This window comes from Sus scrofa, chromosome 4 (genome assembly GCF_054392235.1).
Source record: "Sus scrofa isolate SSC_HxYL_T2T_F1_AM1 chromosome 4, Sscrofa_HxYL_maternal_Yorkshire_Landrace_v2.0, whole genome shotgun sequence".
Lineage (NCBI taxonomy): Eukaryota > Metazoa > Chordata > Mammalia > Artiodactyla > Suidae > Sus > Sus scrofa.
This window is the reverse complement of record NC_139386.1, coordinates 45,775,869-45,794,963: the sequence shown is the minus strand read 5'-3', so window position 1 is coordinate 45,794,963 and position 19,095 is coordinate 45,775,869. Positions and strand designations below refer to the sequence as shown.

At 38.0% G+C, this 19,095-nt stretch overlaps 1 protein-coding gene across 7 annotated transcripts in view; it reads left to right on the top strand.

The window, feature by feature from the left end:
• Positions 1-19,095, top strand: part of LRRC69 (leucine rich repeat containing 69) — a 93,602-nt gene that overhangs the window by 14,428 nt on the left and 60,079 nt on the right. For 4 of the 7 annotated variants that reach the window (XM_085021084.1, XM_085021085.1, XM_085021088.1 and 1 more), the window contains 4 exons: positions 5,089-5,215; positions 10,412-10,484; positions 13,467-13,662; positions 15,992-16,063. In XM_085021084.1, the coding sequence (XP_084877210.1) occupies positions 5,089-5,215; positions 10,412-10,484; positions 13,467-13,662; positions 15,992-16,063 (468 nt within the window). Of the gene's footprint in view, positions 1-5,088; positions 5,216-10,411; positions 10,485-13,466; positions 13,663-15,778; positions 15,879-15,991; positions 16,064-19,095 lie in introns of all 7 variants that reach the window. The other 3 variants (XR_014843007.1, XM_085021086.1, XR_014843008.1) reach the window with 2 other exon arrangements.

The following is a 19,095-nucleotide window of genomic DNA, read 5'->3' as shown; positions in this document are numbered from 1 at the left end:
ATCTGCACGTACCTTCTCTACTTCCCTTCATACTTCCCTAATGACAAGTTCCTGCTCTTATTCAAGGCTATCACCCACTTTTACTTTAGAGCCTTTCCTTGATCATATACTAAATGACTTTGATTCTGCAATTATCCCCCTCCTTATCTCATTAGTGTCTCATTAGCTACAAGATTATTTCCATCAGCATTTTAATAAGCTGTACTATATTTTATTATGGGGGAAACAAAACTTCCAGCACCTGCCTGATTTTCTAGTATTCCTTTGTAGCAGAAGATCTTTAAATAATTGTCTTTTAGTCATTGTCTTGGCTTTCTCACATTTTCTCCACAGCATGCTTCAGTTTCCTCCCCAGCATCTCACCTCTGTTGTTAAGGTCACCAATAACTCTCAGGCTGCTAAATCCAGTGGTTACTTCTATGCTTTTATTTTACTTAAACTTCCCTTGGGATTTGGCTCAAATCTTCCTTCTTAAGATAGCTTATGTTTCTTTTTCTTTCCCATTGGTTTCTGTGACCCTTAGCAAGCTTGAGTCATTGATTTTTGTAATTTATTGAGGGTGTGCTCTCAGGAGTAAGGATATAAGGAAAGCAGAGCAGAGCAGACAAAGAACCTAGGAAAAGTCGTGGTTTCAATAGAAATTTAGCCTCAGCCTTATCCCTCTAGAGTTCTGGAGCATGCCTTGCACCACAGAGGTAGAGGCTGGTTGTTATTTCCCCATATCCGTGATGATTTATATAGGCCACCCTGGGAAGGTGGAGTAGAGGCATAAAACTTCCATGCATCTCCAGGTAAAGCTTCTCCTAGTAGCCATGGGAAATTCTTCAGAGAAGGATGCAGGACACAGTCTTCAACAGGAAATTTCCACAGCAAGACTGAACACTGGCTCACTAACAGGGATCTAGTACATGAAATGCTGGAGACATCTGGTCCTTCCCTTCTTCACAGGCCATTCCTTTTTTACTAGTCTCAATCCTCTTCCCTGACTCTCATCCTTGGTAATCTTTTATAATCCCACGTGACAGCTTTTACTTGCTGAAGGCTCACAAATTTACTCTCTGGTCTTGAACACCTTAGAGAATTCTAGACTTGCATTTAGAACCGCCTATTTGAAATTTTCACTTAACCATCTAAAAGGTGTCTTAATTTTAACATGGATCAAACAACTCTTTTTTCCTTGACTTTCCTCCAAAACTGCTCTTATTCCAGTGTTCAGCTCTCAGGTGTTCAGGCCCAAACGCTGGATTCTATCCACGATTCTTCCCTTTCTCTTAGACTTCTCAAACTTCCAGCTCTAAATGCAACAAACATCTCAAATTCATCCGCTTCTTTCTATTTTCACCACGATTCTAACCCAAGTCATCGTCATCTCTTGTCTGTACCACTGCAGTCAATACTTTTGCGTGATCTCTGTGCTTCATCTTTTGCTTTCCCAAAGACTATTTATTTATAAAGCTGCCAGAGTGCTCTTGCTAAGACACAAATCAAAAAATGCTACACACCTGCTCAAAATCCTACAGTCATGTCTCACTAAATTCAGAGGAAAATTCCAACCTCTTATCCAGGTTTACAACCATATGTAATCTGACCCAAACATATCTTTCCAACACTTTTTTTTTTTTTGCTGGGTTTTCCTTCTACCCTCTATGCTCAACAACATCAGCCACATTTCTTGGCTCCTTAACCACACCAAGAATGTTCCTGGGTGGATGTATTTATTTTGGCGGTTTTTCCTTTCTTATTTTCACTCAGATTTCAGTTTAAAGATCAACTTCTAAGACAAGTTTCCTTGATCAACCAATCACTGTTTCCTCATTCTTTTAATTATCTACAGAGCACTTGATGCTGTTATTTTTCTTATTAATTTGTTTAGCCATTCATTCATTCAACTGTTGCTGTCTTACTGTGTAAGTGCTTTTAGATTAAAGATCTTAAATGTCTCGGAGGTCTTGCGGTGGCTCAGCAGTAATCAGCAGTAATAACCCTGACTAGAATCCATGAGGATATGGATTCGATCCCCTGGCCTCGCTCAGTGGGTTAAGTATTTGACATTGCTGTGAGTTATGGTGTAGAGGCCAGCAGATACAGCTCTGATTCTACCCTAGAAGTAGTGGCTTATAGTAGGCATACAATATGTATTTCTATTTTATTTTTGTCTTTTTAGGGCTGCACCCTCAGTATATGGAAGTTCCCGGGCTAGGGGTTGAACTGGAGCTATTGCTATAGGCCACAGCCACAGCAATGAGGGATACAAAGCTGCATCTGTGACCTACACTGCAGCTCACAATACTGGATCCTCAACTCACTGAGCAAGGCCAGAGATCGAACCTATTTCCTCATGGATACTAGTTGGATTTGTTAATCGCTGAGCCATGACGGGAACTCCAATATGTATTTCTAAATGAATGATTTTCTTAGAGATGATTACATGGTCAGTTTAGACTGCATTTTCAAAATAACTTGTAGATATATTTCTAAGCATCAAAAAGCAAATACCTGGGAGTTCCCTTGTGGCACAGTGGGTTAAAGATCCAGCATTGTCACTATAGCTGCTCAGGTCACTGCTATAGCACAGGTTCAGTCTCTGGCCTGGGCACTTCCACACGGGTGTGGACAAAACCTAAACATTAAAAAAAAATTAAAAAATGCAAAAACCCAATTGTTAGTCAAGCCTGGTTATATCCTGTGATTTCTCTTTGTTATACCATGAAGTCAAATTACTTTGTCATCTTCATGTATCTGGGCCATACCCTTAGATGCTATAAAACACAATGGAAAAAATATAATTCATACATGAGAATTCATAGCATAATATGCAAAATGAGTGTATCAAAGTCTATGCAGAAATACCTGGACAGCATTGATGGTGTGGGAAATCACAAGCTCCGGTCCTTGTTACCTATTTACTTTTAAAAATATATGTTGCCATCTCTTTGTTGGAGACAATTCTCCATGAGTCTCTTAAGCATCTGCACATTTTCTAAGCAGAAGCACTGACTGCCTTTGTTTTGGACTAACTTTTAAAAGATGTTTATACAGCAGATAGCCTTGAAAATTAGAGATAGTGTCTCCCTCTGGAGCAAAGGACAGGCACAGTTACTGCCCATTACAAAAGATTCAGGTTCCCTAAAGTAATGGTTCCTTTCTGTAACAAACACATTGTGCAATTTGGGTATCATCTGACTCTCTGCCTTGCTGGTACAGAAGTAGCAATATTCTGAGCACTTCTCTTGCTATAAGTAATAAACTGTCCTTTGTCTCTTGCCAAGAGGTATCATGCTTTCTATCAGCATCTATGAAACTGTGACAGGTAAACTATGAGCTTATAAATTGGGTAAAATCTCAGAACTTTCACAGTCCTGACAATCTTTTATTTCTCTAAGGGGTTCTGCTCTCAGCACTAGTTGACTACTGTGAATTTTTCACTAAATTGAGGCAAAAGAAAGAAATTTATCTTCTTTTTGGAAAAGAGACTCCAAGTTGTTACTATGGTTGGCAAATAGTGGTCCCCCAAAGATGCGCACATCCTAATCCCCATAATCCATGAATATGTTACGTTACATGTCAAGAGGAATTTAAGGGTGAAAATGGAATTAGAGTTGATAGTCAATGACTTTGAGATAAGGCAATTATCCTGGATTATCTGGGTGAGCCCGGTATTAATTATGAGTGTCTTTACATGGGAAGAGAGATTCAAGAGTGATGATTTGAGAAAGACTTGATGAGCCATTGCCGGCTTTGAAGATGAGAAGAGGGGCCAGAACCCAAGGAAGGTGGGCAGCCTCTGGAAGCTAGAAAAGGCAAGAAAACAGATTCGACCCTAGAGTCTCCAAAACACAGAGACCTCTACCAACACCTTGATTTTTGGTCAGTGAGGCCTATTTCTGATAGCTGATCTCCAGAACTGTAAGATAATACATTTGTATGATTTTAAGCCACAAAATTTGTGATAATTTGTTGCAGCTGCAATAGGAAACAAATTAGTCACAGACTCTGGGTTAAGTCTCTTCATTAGAATGGCTACGTGATATATTTTAAAAGACTTCACAAAGACTAAGGCTTCCAAGATGTTATTTAGATGTGTTATCTTTTGTTTATAGGATAGTGGTAATTCTCAGAGGAAAGCATGTATGGATTCCAAGGACAAGGAATTCCATTGTAAATATATCTAAGTCTACTTTTATAATTTTAAATTTAAACTTAATTTTTATTTATTTATTTATTTTGTCTTTTTAGCTATTTCTTGGGCCGCTCCCAGGCTAAGGGTCGAATTGCAGCTGTAGCCACCAGTCTACACCAGAGCCACAGCAACGCGGGATCCGAGCTGTGTCTGCAACCTACACCACAGCTCACGGCAACGCTGGATCATTAACCCACTGAGCAAGGGCAGGGACCGAACCTGCAACCTCATGGTTCCTAGTCGGATTCGTCAACCACTGCGCCACGACGGGAACTCCTAAACTTAATTTTTAATATTAATTTAAATAATTACCATACATCCATACAAAATACCAGATGGTATTTATTTATTTATTTATTTATTTTTGTCTTCTGTCTTTTTAGGGCCACAGCCCTGGCATATGGAGAGTCCCAGGCTAGGGATCTAATCGCAGCTGTCGCTGCCAGCTATACCAGAGCCACAGCAACGCGGGATCCAAGCCGCATCTGCAACCTACACCACAGCTCACGGCAACGCTGGATCCTTAACCCACTGAGCGAGGCCAGGGATCTAACCTGCAATCTCATGGTTCCTAGTCAGGTTTATTTCCGCTGCACCAATATGGTAACTCCCAGATGGTATTTAAATATAAATGATAAACTGCCTAACTTTTCTTTTTAATTGTTTTTCTTGTCTTGTGTTAACAATAATTTGTCAAAACTGTCATGATTCCTAAATTAACAAAGTGTTTGAACATGGAACTCAAATGACCTTTATTTATAAAGCAAATTTTAGGTATGTGTGAAATAATTAAGGTTATGTTGATGTTTTCTTAGCTTACTGGATCTCAGCAAAGGGGCTTAATTATTTCTTTCTTCTCATTTGAATGTAAATAATGTATGAGTTCATTAATCTCTATATGTTTGCAGTTGACAACACTAAATCTGGGAAACAACCTTTTAGAAGAAGTTCCAGAGGAGATGAAATACCTCACATCCTTGAAGAAGCTCCATTTATTTGGAAATAGGATTCATAGATTTGCACCTGGAGCATGTGGTAAGTTAGTCAAAGAAGAGCATCATTACAGTATCAATTTGGTACTAAAGTGAAAAAGGAACTTTACGTTTTAAACTTTTTTTGGTTAGAGATATGTACACTTGAAATTAGGAAATTTGAGGAACAACATTTGTTTTCAACTACCATATTACATATTTCTTTACATATTTCTTATAGAGCTAAGAAAATAAGTAAGCATTAGTGTTAGCAAATTCTCTACTTTTCAAATCAGTGTACATTTAGAGTCTTGAATCTGGGTACCCTTTCTCTGGGCCAGAGTGAAGACTAGTTGAAAGTCAAATCAAGAAAAGCTCTCCACAGCTCTTCTTGTTCTTGATTGCAATAGTATCTTTTTTTTTTAAAGTTGTTATTTCTATAATGCAATTATTTTTCTACTGTACGGCATGGTGACCCAGTTACACACACATGTACACATTCTATTTTCTCACATTATCATGCTCCATTATAAGTGACTAGACATAGTTCCCAGTGCTACACAGCAGGATCTCATTGCTAATCCAATCCAAAAGCAATAGTTTTCATCTATTAACCCAAAGCTCCCACTCCCTCCCCCTCCCATCAGGCAGCCACAAGTCTCTTCTCCAAGTCCATGATTTTCTTTTCTGAGGAGATATTCATTTGTGCTGGATATTAGATTCCAGTTATAAGTGATATCATATGGTGTTTGTCTTTGTCTTTCTGGCTCATTTCACTCAGGATGAGATTCTCTAGTTCCATCCATGTTGCTGCAAATGGCATTATGTCATTCTTTTTTTATGGCTGAGTAGTATTCCATTGTGTATATATACCACATCTTCCTAATCCAATTGTCTGTCAATGCACATGAGTTGTTTCCATGTCTTGGCTATTGTGAATAGTGCTGCAATGAACATGTGGGAACATGTGTCTTTTTCAAGGAAAGCTTTGTCTGGATATATGCCCAAGAATGAGATTTCTGGGTCATATGGAAGTTCTATGTACAGTTTTCTAAGTTACCTTTATGCTGTCCTCCATAGTGGTTGTACCAGCTTACATTCGCACCAACAGTGCAGGAGGGTTCCCTTTCTCCACACACCCTCCAGCATTTCTTCTTTGTGGACTTATTAATGATGGCCATTCTGACTGGTGTGAGGCAGTAACTCATGGTAGTTTTGATTTGCATTTCTTTAATAATCAGGGATGTTGAGCATTTTTTTCATGTGCTTGTTGGCCATCTGTCCATCTTCCTTGGAGAAATGTCTATTCAGATCTTTTATTTTTATTTTTTTTTTATTTTCCCACTGTACAGCAAGGGGATCAAGTTATCCTTACATGTATACATTACAATTACATTTTTTCCCCCACCCTTTCTTCTGTTGCAACATGAGTATCTAGACAGAGTTCTCAATGCTACTCAGCAGGATCTCCTTGTAAACCTATTCTAAGTTGTGTCTGATAAGCCCAAGCTCCCGGTCCCTCCCACTCCCTCCCCCTCCCATCAGGCAGCCACAAGTCTTTTCTCCAAGTCCATGATTTTCTTTTCTGAGGAGATGTTCATTTGTGCTGGATATTAGATTCCAGTTATAAGTGATATTATATGGTATTTGTCTTTGTCTTTCTGGCTCATTTCACTCAGGATGAGATTCTCTAGTTTCATCCATGTTGCTGTAAATGGCATTATGTCATTCTTTTTTATGGCTTAGTAGTATTCCATTGTGTATATATACCATATCTTTCGAATCCAATCATCTGTTGATGAACATTTGGGTTGTTTCCATGTCTTGGCTATTGTGAATAGTGCTGCAATGAATATGCGGGTGCATGTGTCTCTTTTAAGTAGAGCTTTGTCCGGATAGATGCCCAAGAGTGGGATTGTGGGGTCATATGGAAGTTCTATTCAAGTCTTTTGCCCATTTTTCTATTGGGTTGTTGGCTTTTTTGTTGTTGAGTTGTATAAACTGCTGTATATTCCAGAGATTAAGCCTTTGTCCGTTGCATCATTTGAATCTCTTTTCTCCCATTCTGTAAGTTGTCTTTTTGTTTTCTTTTTGGTTTCCTTTGCTGTGCAAAAGCTTGTCAGTTTGATTAGGTCCCATTGGTTTATTTTTGCTCTTATTTCTGTTGCTTTGGGAGACTGACCTGAGAAAATATTCGAAAGGCTGATGTGGAAGAATGTTTTGCCTATGTTCTCTTGCAGTAGTTTGATGGTGTCTTGTCTTATATTTAATTCTTCAAGCCACTTTGAGTTTATTTTAGTGAATGGTGTGAAGGAGTTTCATTGATTTGCATGCAACTCAATGGAGAAAAGCTGAAAGCCTTCCCACTAAAATCTAGAAGAAGACAAGAATGCCCACTCCTACCACTGTTATTCAACATAGTACTGGACGTCCTAGCCACAGCAATCAGACAAACAAAAGAAATAAAAGGCATCCATAGAAGAAGAGAAGAGGTAAAACTGTCACTGTATGCAGATGACATGATACTATATACAGAAAACTCTAAGGACTCAACCCCAAAACTACTTGAACTGATCAACAAATTCAGCAAAGTAGCCAGATAAAAGATTTACATTCAAAAATAAGTTGCATTTCTGTATACTAACAATGAAATATTAGAAAAGGAATACAAAAATACAATACCTTTTAAAATTTTACCCCCCAAAAATCAAATACCTGGGACTACACCTGACCAAGGAGGTAAAGGACTTATATGCAGAGAAGTATAAAACATTAATCAAGGATATTAAAGAAGATGTAAAGCAATGGAAAGACAGTCCATGCTCCTGGGTTGGAAAAAGTAATATTGTAAAAATGGCCATACTACCCAAAGCAATCTACAGACTCTCTAGCTCTTTTTTTGACTGTTTTACAAAAGAAAGGTTAGGCAAAATTGGATTCACATTCCCATGTCACAGCAATTGGCAGGAGCCAGCTGAATGGCAGCAGCCCTGCTGGAAAAAGCATGTGCTCACCTGTTCAGGGCACTTCCACCAGGTTAAACTCCTGCTAGGCCCACTGTTGTACGTTGAATTATCTTCTTGGTTCCCCTAGGCATTTCAATTTGAGAACTCTACTCCGTGACCATTCAAATGCAGGAGTTGTGGGATGTCTATATGGACACATGGAAAAGTAAAGAAAATCTATTCAAAAGTTAAGGAATGACAGAGTTCCCATCATGGCCCAGTGGTTAATGAATCCGACTACGAACTATGAGGTTGCGGGTTCGATCTCTGGCCTTGCTCAGTGGGTTAAGGATCCAGCATTGCCGTGAGCTATGGTGTAGGTCGCAGACTCGGCTCGGATCCTGAGTTGCTGTGGCTCTGGCATAGGCTGGCAGCTGTAGCTCCGATTAGACCCCTAGCCTGGGAACCTCCATATGCGGCGGGAGCGGCCCTAGAAAAGGCAAAAAGACCAAAAAAAAAAAAAAAAAAAAAAAAAAGTTAAGGAATGAGGAGTGGGGGAAAGAGAGAGCATATGAATATAAAAGTGAGAGAAGCTATAATAAGAAAGGAAACTCTATGTTCTGCAGAGATTTCCAGAGAATATAATCTACTAGACTTTGAGAAGCTCCTGGGCAGAAACTATTAGCCTTGAGCTGGCGGAGGTATCCCTGGACATCACAACCTGGTGCAGTGGTTCAGAAGAAGCATCATAAACCCAGGAGACCCAAGCATGAATATTTCTGTGACTATTAGGAGCAGCCCAAGGGCTAAGTATAACGTAACCCATACTTACAGTTCAAACAACACAGGTTGAACTGCGGGTCCATGTAGGGCTGGATTTTTCAAAGGTGAATACTGAAGCACTGCAGTCACAGGGTTGGATAAATCCTGGGTTGCAGTGGAAAAGCAGTTAGGAGGGTTGACTTTTTCCACTCTGCAGAGGGTCTGTGTCCCTAATGCTCCCACATTGTTCAAGGGTCTACAGTATATCTTCATATATGAGCCTAAAATTATATATTATGTATATACTTTACGCATGTATATGCATATATTTATATTAACATGACCTGCTGACTCGGCTGCCGCAGGGGCTAGCACGTTGAACGTAGGATGTGGGAGGCCCCACAGCTCATGGGGAAGTATAAGGCCAAGTCCAACTGGGAGAAACCTTCCCACCTTGACCCAGGAAAAGAGGCACCTGTAAAGCTGGGTACACCAAGTCAGAAGTCACTTCGAATTCAAGGAGCTGGTGGTGAACACTGACTTCAAGGAGAGCCTGGTGAGTAGCACCATGATGGTTTCCACGACATCAATATGCAGGTTGGCGCCAGCTTAGCCTTTTGCACAGGAGTGGATGCCAGGAGACCACCTCAGGCCACAGGGTAGTTACCGGCACAACCGGCGGGGAAGGTGGTCATACCGGCCCTTATTATGTTGAATTTGTCTCGAGCGCCCTGCAGAAGCTAGTGACCAAGGAGGACTTGTTCCCCACGAAATAGGGCAGAGAATTTCCCAGCTCCTCCGAGTCTCCAGTGAAGAACATCAACAAGCAGCTGTTTCCTAAGCTAACAGAAGTCTACTTCCACTTCAAGATGACCCCGACCCTGGAGATGCTCCAGCACTTGAACACACTTTATGTCCATTTCACCCACTTCTCCAGGAACTTCTCGTTGCTTGGTGCCAAAGAGACCACAGTGCTGGGAAGCCGCGCAGATGGTGGGACTGAAGAGAAAAGAACCACGTGCAACTGAGGCGAGCCGGGCTGTAGCAGGTCAGGCGTGCATATGCGCAGGGAGGAGATGCGGCCTTTGTTCAACATCGCCCTAAGTGTGCACACAAAGGTGCCTGTGGGCTGTAGTGCGTTTGCCTGATTTCCCGCCACGGTTTTTTGTTGGGTGGCTGAGTTGGCTTGTCAAAAAGACCCTTTAGACTTCATTCATTTTCATTCGCTTAGCAAACATTTAAGGGACGACCGTTCAGAGTTTCTAACACAAAAACTAAAGTAACCTTGGGTTCTGGTGCCCTTTAGTTTTTGGTTCCATTTTGTGGTGAGTCTGGTTATACTCTCCTCTCTCCTCAGGCGCTGAGACTTAGCTTTGTGACTTTGTGATAACTTCTGCTTTTTTGCTTAAACTAATTTAAGAGGCTGTCAGTTACCAGCAGCCCAAAGAGACTTGGTCAAGGCAAGAAACAGGGAGGAAAACAAAAGGTGTATAGAAAAGTGTCTAAAAAAATTATTTTAAACAGATAAAATGACTAAAATTATTTTCTAACAGATGGCTTACAAAATTTGATCCTGCTTAATCTGAACAACAATCAGCTTACATGGATTCCTCAGGAAATTGTCAGGTAATTTTGTTAATAATGAGAGTTGGTTATTGCTCCCTCCCCCCAACTTTACCCTCAACCCCAGCTTTCCTCCTCCCCCCCGACTCTGTCCATCATCCATGTGTATACGTAGCCTTAGGTGCTTGTGGGATTTGTACATACCTAGTTCAGAGGCACCTGAAGGACTGAAGCAAGCCACTAATTTTAAGCAGATGATTCTTTAAACATGTCAGAGAAATGAGAAACAGCATGACTTGGTGGTCTATAAAAGTGAGGGTTTGAAACAAAGGTCTAAAGTTGCTTATGTTATTGATTTCTCAGCTGTGGGGTTCTTGGAGCTTGCTTCACTGAAGAATTGGGGATTTTAAATTTTATTTCATATTAGTATTGTGAAACAGTTTCAATCTGATGGAAAAGGTAATATAAACTCAGACACTTTAAAACCAAGATGTCATTTTCATAAAAAAACCCTCAACTTTTTAAAATCATTAACCAAAAAAAAGAAAAAAAAAAAAAAAGAATAAAATACTCTTTTTCCTTATCTGCACATGTGTGCAGATGGGCTGCTGTTTCAGTGACTTTGGAACCAGCTGAAGGCCTTATCCTTCTGCAGGTGAAATACCTTCTTGGGCTTTTCTTCTGACGGAGAGAGAACCCTACTTGGGTTTACTTTGGAGACTCTCTTTATTGCCTGTTGAGCAGAAACAGATGTATTATAACATAAGAGCATTCAGATTTTTAAAGGAAGATACAAAACTGTGAATAGTTTTCAATAAAAGGCTTTCTGTAGCACCTAAGGTCTATTCCAATTCACTTGTGTATACCTCTAGTCAATGATTTTTTTCTCCAGATATTCTTACAGAGAAAGTAATGCTTTAAGTCAGAGTAACAGAAAAAAGTTTGGAGCTATTGAATTCCTGAAGAGGAGGAACATGTATAGAAATGAAAATGCCAGTAGTTGTCTGCTTGCTTTTTTTACCTATTCAGCTAACCAATTGATGTTTGTGATGTAATGGACACCTTGGAAGATCTGTTGAACTAGGTTCATGTCATATCTTTGTGCAGCTAGCCTTATTACCTTGGGCAAGTAATTTAACTGTCTTAGACCTTGGCTTTCTCATCTTTAAAGGAAGAATTTTGAGGATATGAACTTCAAAATTCTTGCAGCTATATAGCATGTATTATGATTTCAAAATCTAGTAAACTTAAGTCTTTTTGGAGAACAAAGTACAATATTGTCTTTCATTAAATATATTCTTAACTATTTTTTGTAGGTTTTTTGATATTGTCATAAATGGAATTTTAAAAACTTTTATTTTTCAATTGTCTGTGGCTACAATATAGACAAAAGATTTTATATTGTGACTTTGTAGTCTGTGACCCTACTTTTACTTCTGGTAGGTTTTGTTTTTTGTATTACCTGTCTTTAACATTTTAACATTTAGTGTTTTGACTGTCTCTTTCATTTTTGAAATACTTTTCTCCCATACCTTTAGATATTCCCTGTTAACCTGGTTCATCTTCTGTTTTTCTGCTCATGCCTCCTCTGGATGCCTTTTTTTTGGGGGGGGCAGATATTCATATTTCTCTAGAATCTTTTTGTTGGCTTCCTCTCTGTCTCCTCCTGCCCTTTCGTTGTTGTTCTTTCTGTCAGTCTCATCTATTCACTTGGCTTCCTCTGTTGGATTCGTAGTGTCTTTCCCCAAATCTCTCTCACTAGCACTGACCACTCGCCTGAGCTCTAGTCCCCCATTTTTTTTTGGGGGGGGGTTTGGTCTTTTTGCTATTTCTTGGGCCGTTCCCACGGCATATGGAGGTTCCCAGGCTAGGGGTCGAATCGGAGCTGTAGCTGCCGGCCTACGCCAGAGCCACAGTAATGCAGGATCCGAGCCGCGTCTGCAACCTACACCACAGCTCATGGCAACGCCAGATCGTTAACCCACTGAGCAAGGGCAGGGACTGAACCCGCAACCTCATGATTCCTAGTCGGATTTGTTAACCACTGCGCCACCACAGGAACTCCTAGTCCCCCATTTTTAACTGTCTAGAAATGTCTCCTTGTTCTCTTACTACTTTAATCTCAAAAATTCAACCTTGAGATCATTACTCGAGTTGTCATTCTTAGCTTTGCAAGCAGACACACCTGCATTTGAATCTTGACACTGTTATCTCTTGGTAAGTTGTGCAAGTTATTCACTGCCTCTAATCTTTTGTTTTCCTCATTTCTGGATTAAGAGTAGTAATTTCAACCTTAGTGTCATGCTGTTGATGAAATGTAAGGCACAGGTGCTCAGTAGTGCTAATTTCTTCCTGCTTCTTTATTCAGAGTATTAACATTTTCTCAGTTTTGCTATGCCCTCCTGTCGCCCTAATTTACAAGTTCTGTTATTCAAGGCCAAGTTTAAAATGTCAGTTTTTCCAAAATGCTTATGATAGACCTTAGGTACTATATCTGCAGTTACAAACTCAAATCTTAATCCTTTACTTCCTGTTTGTTGGCATTTTCTATCCTCATTTTATGACTCTATCTAATATCTCCTCTGGACCATGACATACATAAGGGCAGAATTTGTGGCCAATCTGTCCTCGAATCTTCCATAGAAACTAGTGGTATAGGATATATGATTTATATCTATATATGATTTATATCTATATCTGTATCTATCTATATCTGTGTGTGTATATGTCTTCCTTTGTCCTCTGGCTTCCTCTTCAGTATAGCCAATGTAGCTGTACAAAGAGTTGAAATAGAATTTTCTTTTTCTTAAATCTAGGTTTTAATATTTTAACACAAGCTGTCTGATTATAAAATATCTTTAAAAGTTAGATTACAGCAATAAAGACTTTCATGCTCAAATAATTTATAGTAGCCATGAACATTTGACTGAGGTAAGGCTCAGATAAGCTACAAAAAAATATGAATTCACACATGGCTCTGATAAGTGGTATAATGAACTTTCTTATTCTTGTGAGTTTCATTCATATGCTTTGTTTATGTTTTAGGTTAAAAAGCCTTACATATTTGAGTCTAAATAATAATCATCTAGTCAGCATTCCTAGAGAACTTTGTTTTCTTGAAACTCTTTCTGAACTTCAGCTTAACTACAATCAGCTCATTTGCATACCAGAAGAGATTAAGTTCTTAAAGAAGCTCCAGAAGCTTCTTCTAAGCAGGAACAACATTGAATATTTGCCAGAGGTAAGCAAAAGATGGAACCAAATTTTCTTTTGTCGGGGAAGAACTCACTACACCATGATGGGGAGCAGTTTTAGAATAGATTTGGGCATCTGAGTACAGGCCTTGGTTTGCTTTCCCTCTGATTAGGTGTAGTCAGTTCCCAAACGCTTATGACAAAGGAGGGTTATAACTTGGATTTTTTTGTATAGCCGGGGTGCCAGATTTAGTAGAGAAAAATACAAGATGCTTACTTAAATTTGAATTTCAGATATGTATTGCATGGGACATACTTTTATACATTAAAAAAATTTGGGGGGGTCTGAACTTTAAATTTAAGTAGTCTATATTTTATCTGGCAACTCTAGATATAGCACAAAATATAAATACATTTTGGTTTTGGAATATGTGCTAGATATCTTCTATTCTTCCTTTATATCAACTCCCCATCCTTTTCCAGGCTGCTCTGTGCCTGGAAGACTGACCTGTATGGGCAACAGTGAGCCTCTTTGTCTTCTGGCTTCCTCTTGGATATGGCCAATGAGAGGCATTTGCAGGAGGTGAAAGGGCAGAAGGAGAGTGTGTACTAGATGGTGTTCCCCCTCCTTGATAGGGTACTGTGAGTTGCCTGCCTGACTTTCTAGAAGGTCATAGCTAATGTCAGGGGATCTTTTGATGAATATTACTATATTCCCTGGGGCCTGGGGTGGTATAGAACTCCCTGCTATTGCTGGCATTTAGGAACTTTGTGGGTTTAAGGAACTATCTTTCTTGGTTTAGAGAATCTTATTGGTTTCCCTAAATCCTGTCAAACTTTTATAAATAGTGGCTTTATTAAAAATTCTCCTTAAATTTCCCAGTTTGACAGTACTGTTTCCTGTTAGGAACCTGTTACCTTCCTTACTTATGCAAATTAGAATTAATTTGATGGGAGGAAATGCATGTCATATAGTAAACTGAAGAATACCTACTGTCATTTTTCTCTCAAAAAGGTATTCCCTTTGAAAATTCTGTGCACACTATAATGTGATATGTAATTACCAAGGTGTAGGCTGTAAATAAATTTACTTCAAAAATTTTATTCTTATATTCCTTAAAAATCCTACTTAACTATAAACAAGAAAATATCTTGGAATTATAGAATAAACCTCTTAAAAGTGTGTCTCCCTTTATTTGAGGGAAAAACAATAACAACAGTGACAGGATCATCATGAAGCATTATTTAGTGTTCATAACAACTTTATCATATAGCTCTTATTATACCCATTTTAAAATAAAGATCAGAGAGCTTATGTGGCTTGAACACAGTTTGCAAAGGTCCAGAAAGGGGCTCAGATCCTATTTAACTTAAAAGGGGCTCAGATCCTATTTAACTTAAAAGTCTTTATTCCAAATCAATAATCTTACTACAATTTTTAAAATCCCAAGGTGTTTAGACTTTAAAAAATTTGAATGATGAAAAGTCCTGTCCTGAATTATCATATGAAGAATGCCTATGATCATTTATGTCGTTTAATATGTCCTTTTATGTCCTTTAATATGATTCCGTCTACCATTGTTCTTTTGGCCTGCATTATAAATGATAAGATATTACAGAAAATACTCATTTGTTTTGATAATGAGTAAATTATGAATTACTTCCTTGTACATTGTAAATTATGTGTCTGTCCGCACACGTATATGAGTTATATATGCTCATCCAGTCACACTGTGCATATGGATAGAGACTAACATGGTTTTTTCCTCTTATGGGGAAAAGATTGTTTTAGCACAGTGCTATGCAAAAGAGAGATGTTGAAATAAATGCCAGTGGAATTGTTGATAGCTACAGCTTTCTAGGATTATGTCTGTTTTCTGTTTCCCAAAGTTTCTTTCTATTTTAATGATAGAAATATCTATTAAGTGTTGTGTATTAGGCCCTTTAGTAAGCACTTTCTGATTAGTAACTTATTTAATCCCCTCAACAACCATGCTGAAGGTAGAGGCTTCCATTAACATTTCCATTTTACAAACAGAGAAACTAAAGTACAAAGGTTAAGAAATTTGCCCATAGATACACAGTAAAGGTCAGGTGAATTTGAATCTGCAAATATTTACTAAAAATAATCTAATTCTTGGCCACCATATTATGCTGTCCCAGAGTGATCAGAGGAAACGGAGAATTAATTCAAAGAACGCAAAGAATATGATGATCCAGGCATAGTGATCTCCTTGGGGAGATATACTGAAGAACTGATCAGGTAATTAGGAAAGGTGGTCAATCCCATCAAATCTAAACTTATAAGGAATATTTATGATTCTATATATTGGATTTTAAAAAAGCTGTCCCTCCCCCTTTTGTTTCCTGACACAGGGACTTTGTAATCTTTTAAACCTAAGAATCCTAGACATAGCTGGAAATGTTATTCAGATGTTTCCACCAGGAGTAAGTACTGTCAACTTCTACTACAACTGAAAAATAATTTTGTTGATGCTATTGGGAATAGAAAAAGAGACAGCCAGTAAAACCTGTACTAATACAGATGACTCTGATTTGCTTTGTTCTAAATTTCAAAATCTCTTCTCTCCTTTTCTTCCTTTGTGTTCTGTGCCTGCTGAACTTGTTTGAATTCAGTGAAATCTGATTGCTGTCATAAATATTTTAATAAATTAGTTATGGTTAAGTGGTTTTTAAAATCACATACGTACTGTTTCTGGTAATTTCAGACTTTTTGAAAATATTTTTCAGAGCATAAATTTTTATCCTTGTAATTAATACAAAGAAAACTCTTCTGTTAGTTGTTCTTAAGCCATAAACAATGAAAAATGCACTTTTTTCTATTTGAAAATTAATTTTGACTTTGCTTTAAGTAACTGAGAAACAGTTGGTCTTGGCAACTTCTAACTTTCAGGAAATTTCAGCTTTTCATATTGTATTTTTATATAGGACTGAGCACGTTTCCACATGCAAGGTTATATTTAGGAGCCTGTCAATCCAGAAGGTATTCAATAAGTAGTTGCTGATCCCTCAATTACTTCTTCTTCTTTTTTTTTTTTTGTCTTTTTGCCATTTCTAGGGCCGCTCTTGCGGCATATGGAGGTTCCCAGGCTAGGGGTCGAATTGGTGCTGTAGCTGCCAGCCTACGCCAGAGCCACAGCAATGCAGGATCCGAGCCGTGTCTGCAACCTACACCACAGCTCTTGGCAACGCCGGACTGTTAACCCACTGAGCAAGGGCAGGGACTGAACCCGCAACCTCATGGTTCCTAGTCGGATTCGTTAACCACTGCACCACAACGGGAACTCCCTCAATTACTTATTCTGATTGATCAACACTGAATTGAGATTTCAGTCATTTTTAGCCCCGAGCAATGTTTTACACTGAAGATGACTCAAATACGAAAATAATTTTAATGCCCATGTTTTAGAAAAAATGTACAGCTTTTTATTGTAGTAGATTATACACAACAAAGTTTATCAATTAAATCATTTTAAGTGTACAATTCTGTGGCATTATGTATATTTATGTTGTTGCACAATTGTCATCATCACCTATTTCTAGAAGTTTTCCATCTTTTCAACTGAAATTGTACTTGTTAAACATTAACTCCCCACTACCCCTTCCCTCTGGCCCCTGGCAACCATCATTCTACTTCCTGTCTCTAAGAATTTGAGTACTCTAGAAACTTCATATAAACAGGATCACACAATATTTGTCCTTTTGTGACTGGCTTATTTCACTTAGCATAATTCTTCAAAATTCATCTCTGTTATAGCCTTTGTCAGAATTTCCGTCTTTTTATGGATGAATAATATTCCATTATATGTATGTTGCTGCATTTTATTTACTGATTCATCTGTGCATGGACCCTTAGGTTGGCTAATGAGGATAATGTTGCTGTGAATATGGATGTACAGATATCTGTTCAAGTCCCTGCCTTCACTTCTTTGGGGTATATACCCAGCAGTGAAATTGCTAAGTCATATGGTAATTCTATGTCCTAATTTTTTTTTAAAGAATTGCCAAATCGTTTTCTAAAAATGCAGTTTTGAATATGTAATAAGAATTGGATGTTGTTAATACTGAATTGGTAAATGCTGCAAGATTTTAGTCATACTGCATGTCTTAGTTCAACTCCTTTCTACCCCGTGCTGCCTTCTGTGACTGTGACAGCAGCCTTCTGGTGCTGCCTCTTCTCTGGTACCACTGTAGTTTGTACATACCACAAAGTAATATAATTCTTTTCAAGTCTGTCTTCCCATTAGACTGTAAGTTTCCAAAGAAAAGAAATACTCTTTTTCCTTTTATACCCACAGTGTCTTGGATTTCAATTGAATAAATATTTGTTAAACAAACAAAAATAGTGTTTTTTAGTAGTATTTTCTTTAGTAATATTGTGAATTCTATAGTGAACTTACAGTTTTGATAAAACACCATTACTTAGAATAATTTTGACAGAATCTGAATAGTAGCATCTATTCAGAAGTTTCTGAAAACTTTGAAATAAGATATTCTGTGAACTCATCTGAGCATTGGTCCAACTGGTTGAAATTAATAAAATTTCCACATTTGATAGATAGGGGCAACTAATGGGGTAAATGATGAACATAAAGGATAGACGATTGACCCTAGATCATGTCATGATTACCAGAGAAAGAAAGTTTCAAAGTAATGGCAGTGAACTTTAAAAACAATTAGGCCATACTCTTTAGTAAGTAGAATAATATAGAAATGAACATAGACTTTGGGGCCACATCCACATGAGTTTAAAGTCCTAATTTTCTATGTAGTCTTTTAAATCTCTAACAACTTGCCCAACTTCTCCAAATTGCTGTTTTGTTATTTGTAAAATGGGTATATTAATACCACTAACTTCAAGAAGGTTAACTCTGATAATGATTATAAAGTGTTTTGTACACAGTTGGCATTCAAGAAATGGAAATGGAATGCTTATATATTGTATATACAATATATACCAACAGTGAAATATTACTAATATATATGATTATAGTGATCATCTACTGTGTACTTAGCTTTAATAATGAGTTAACCTTGAGAAGTACATGGTTTAAAAGCTTATTTTATTGTAAACAATATATGTAAAGGTATATTATTCAAACATATATAAAAACAGAGAGAAGAGCAAAAGGAAACTCCATGTACCTACTGTAGTTTTAACGGAAAGATTTAAAAATGTGTTCTGTACCAGTGTCTTTAAATGGATTATTTTATTGCCTCACAGCATTTTTTTTTCTCTCTTTTTAAAAAATAGGGCTTTATTTAAGACTGCTCTTTTATGACCTGAAACTTGGTGTGCTCTTTGGAAAATGTAGTTGTTTCAGAGAAGTGTATCTTTTATTCCCATGGCTTTTAAATATTTGAAACCGAATTTTCACAAGGATTTTTAATGTAAGAATGTACATTAAATGGAGATCTGCAGTAAGACAGTGGGACTATTATAATTATTTGTTCATTTA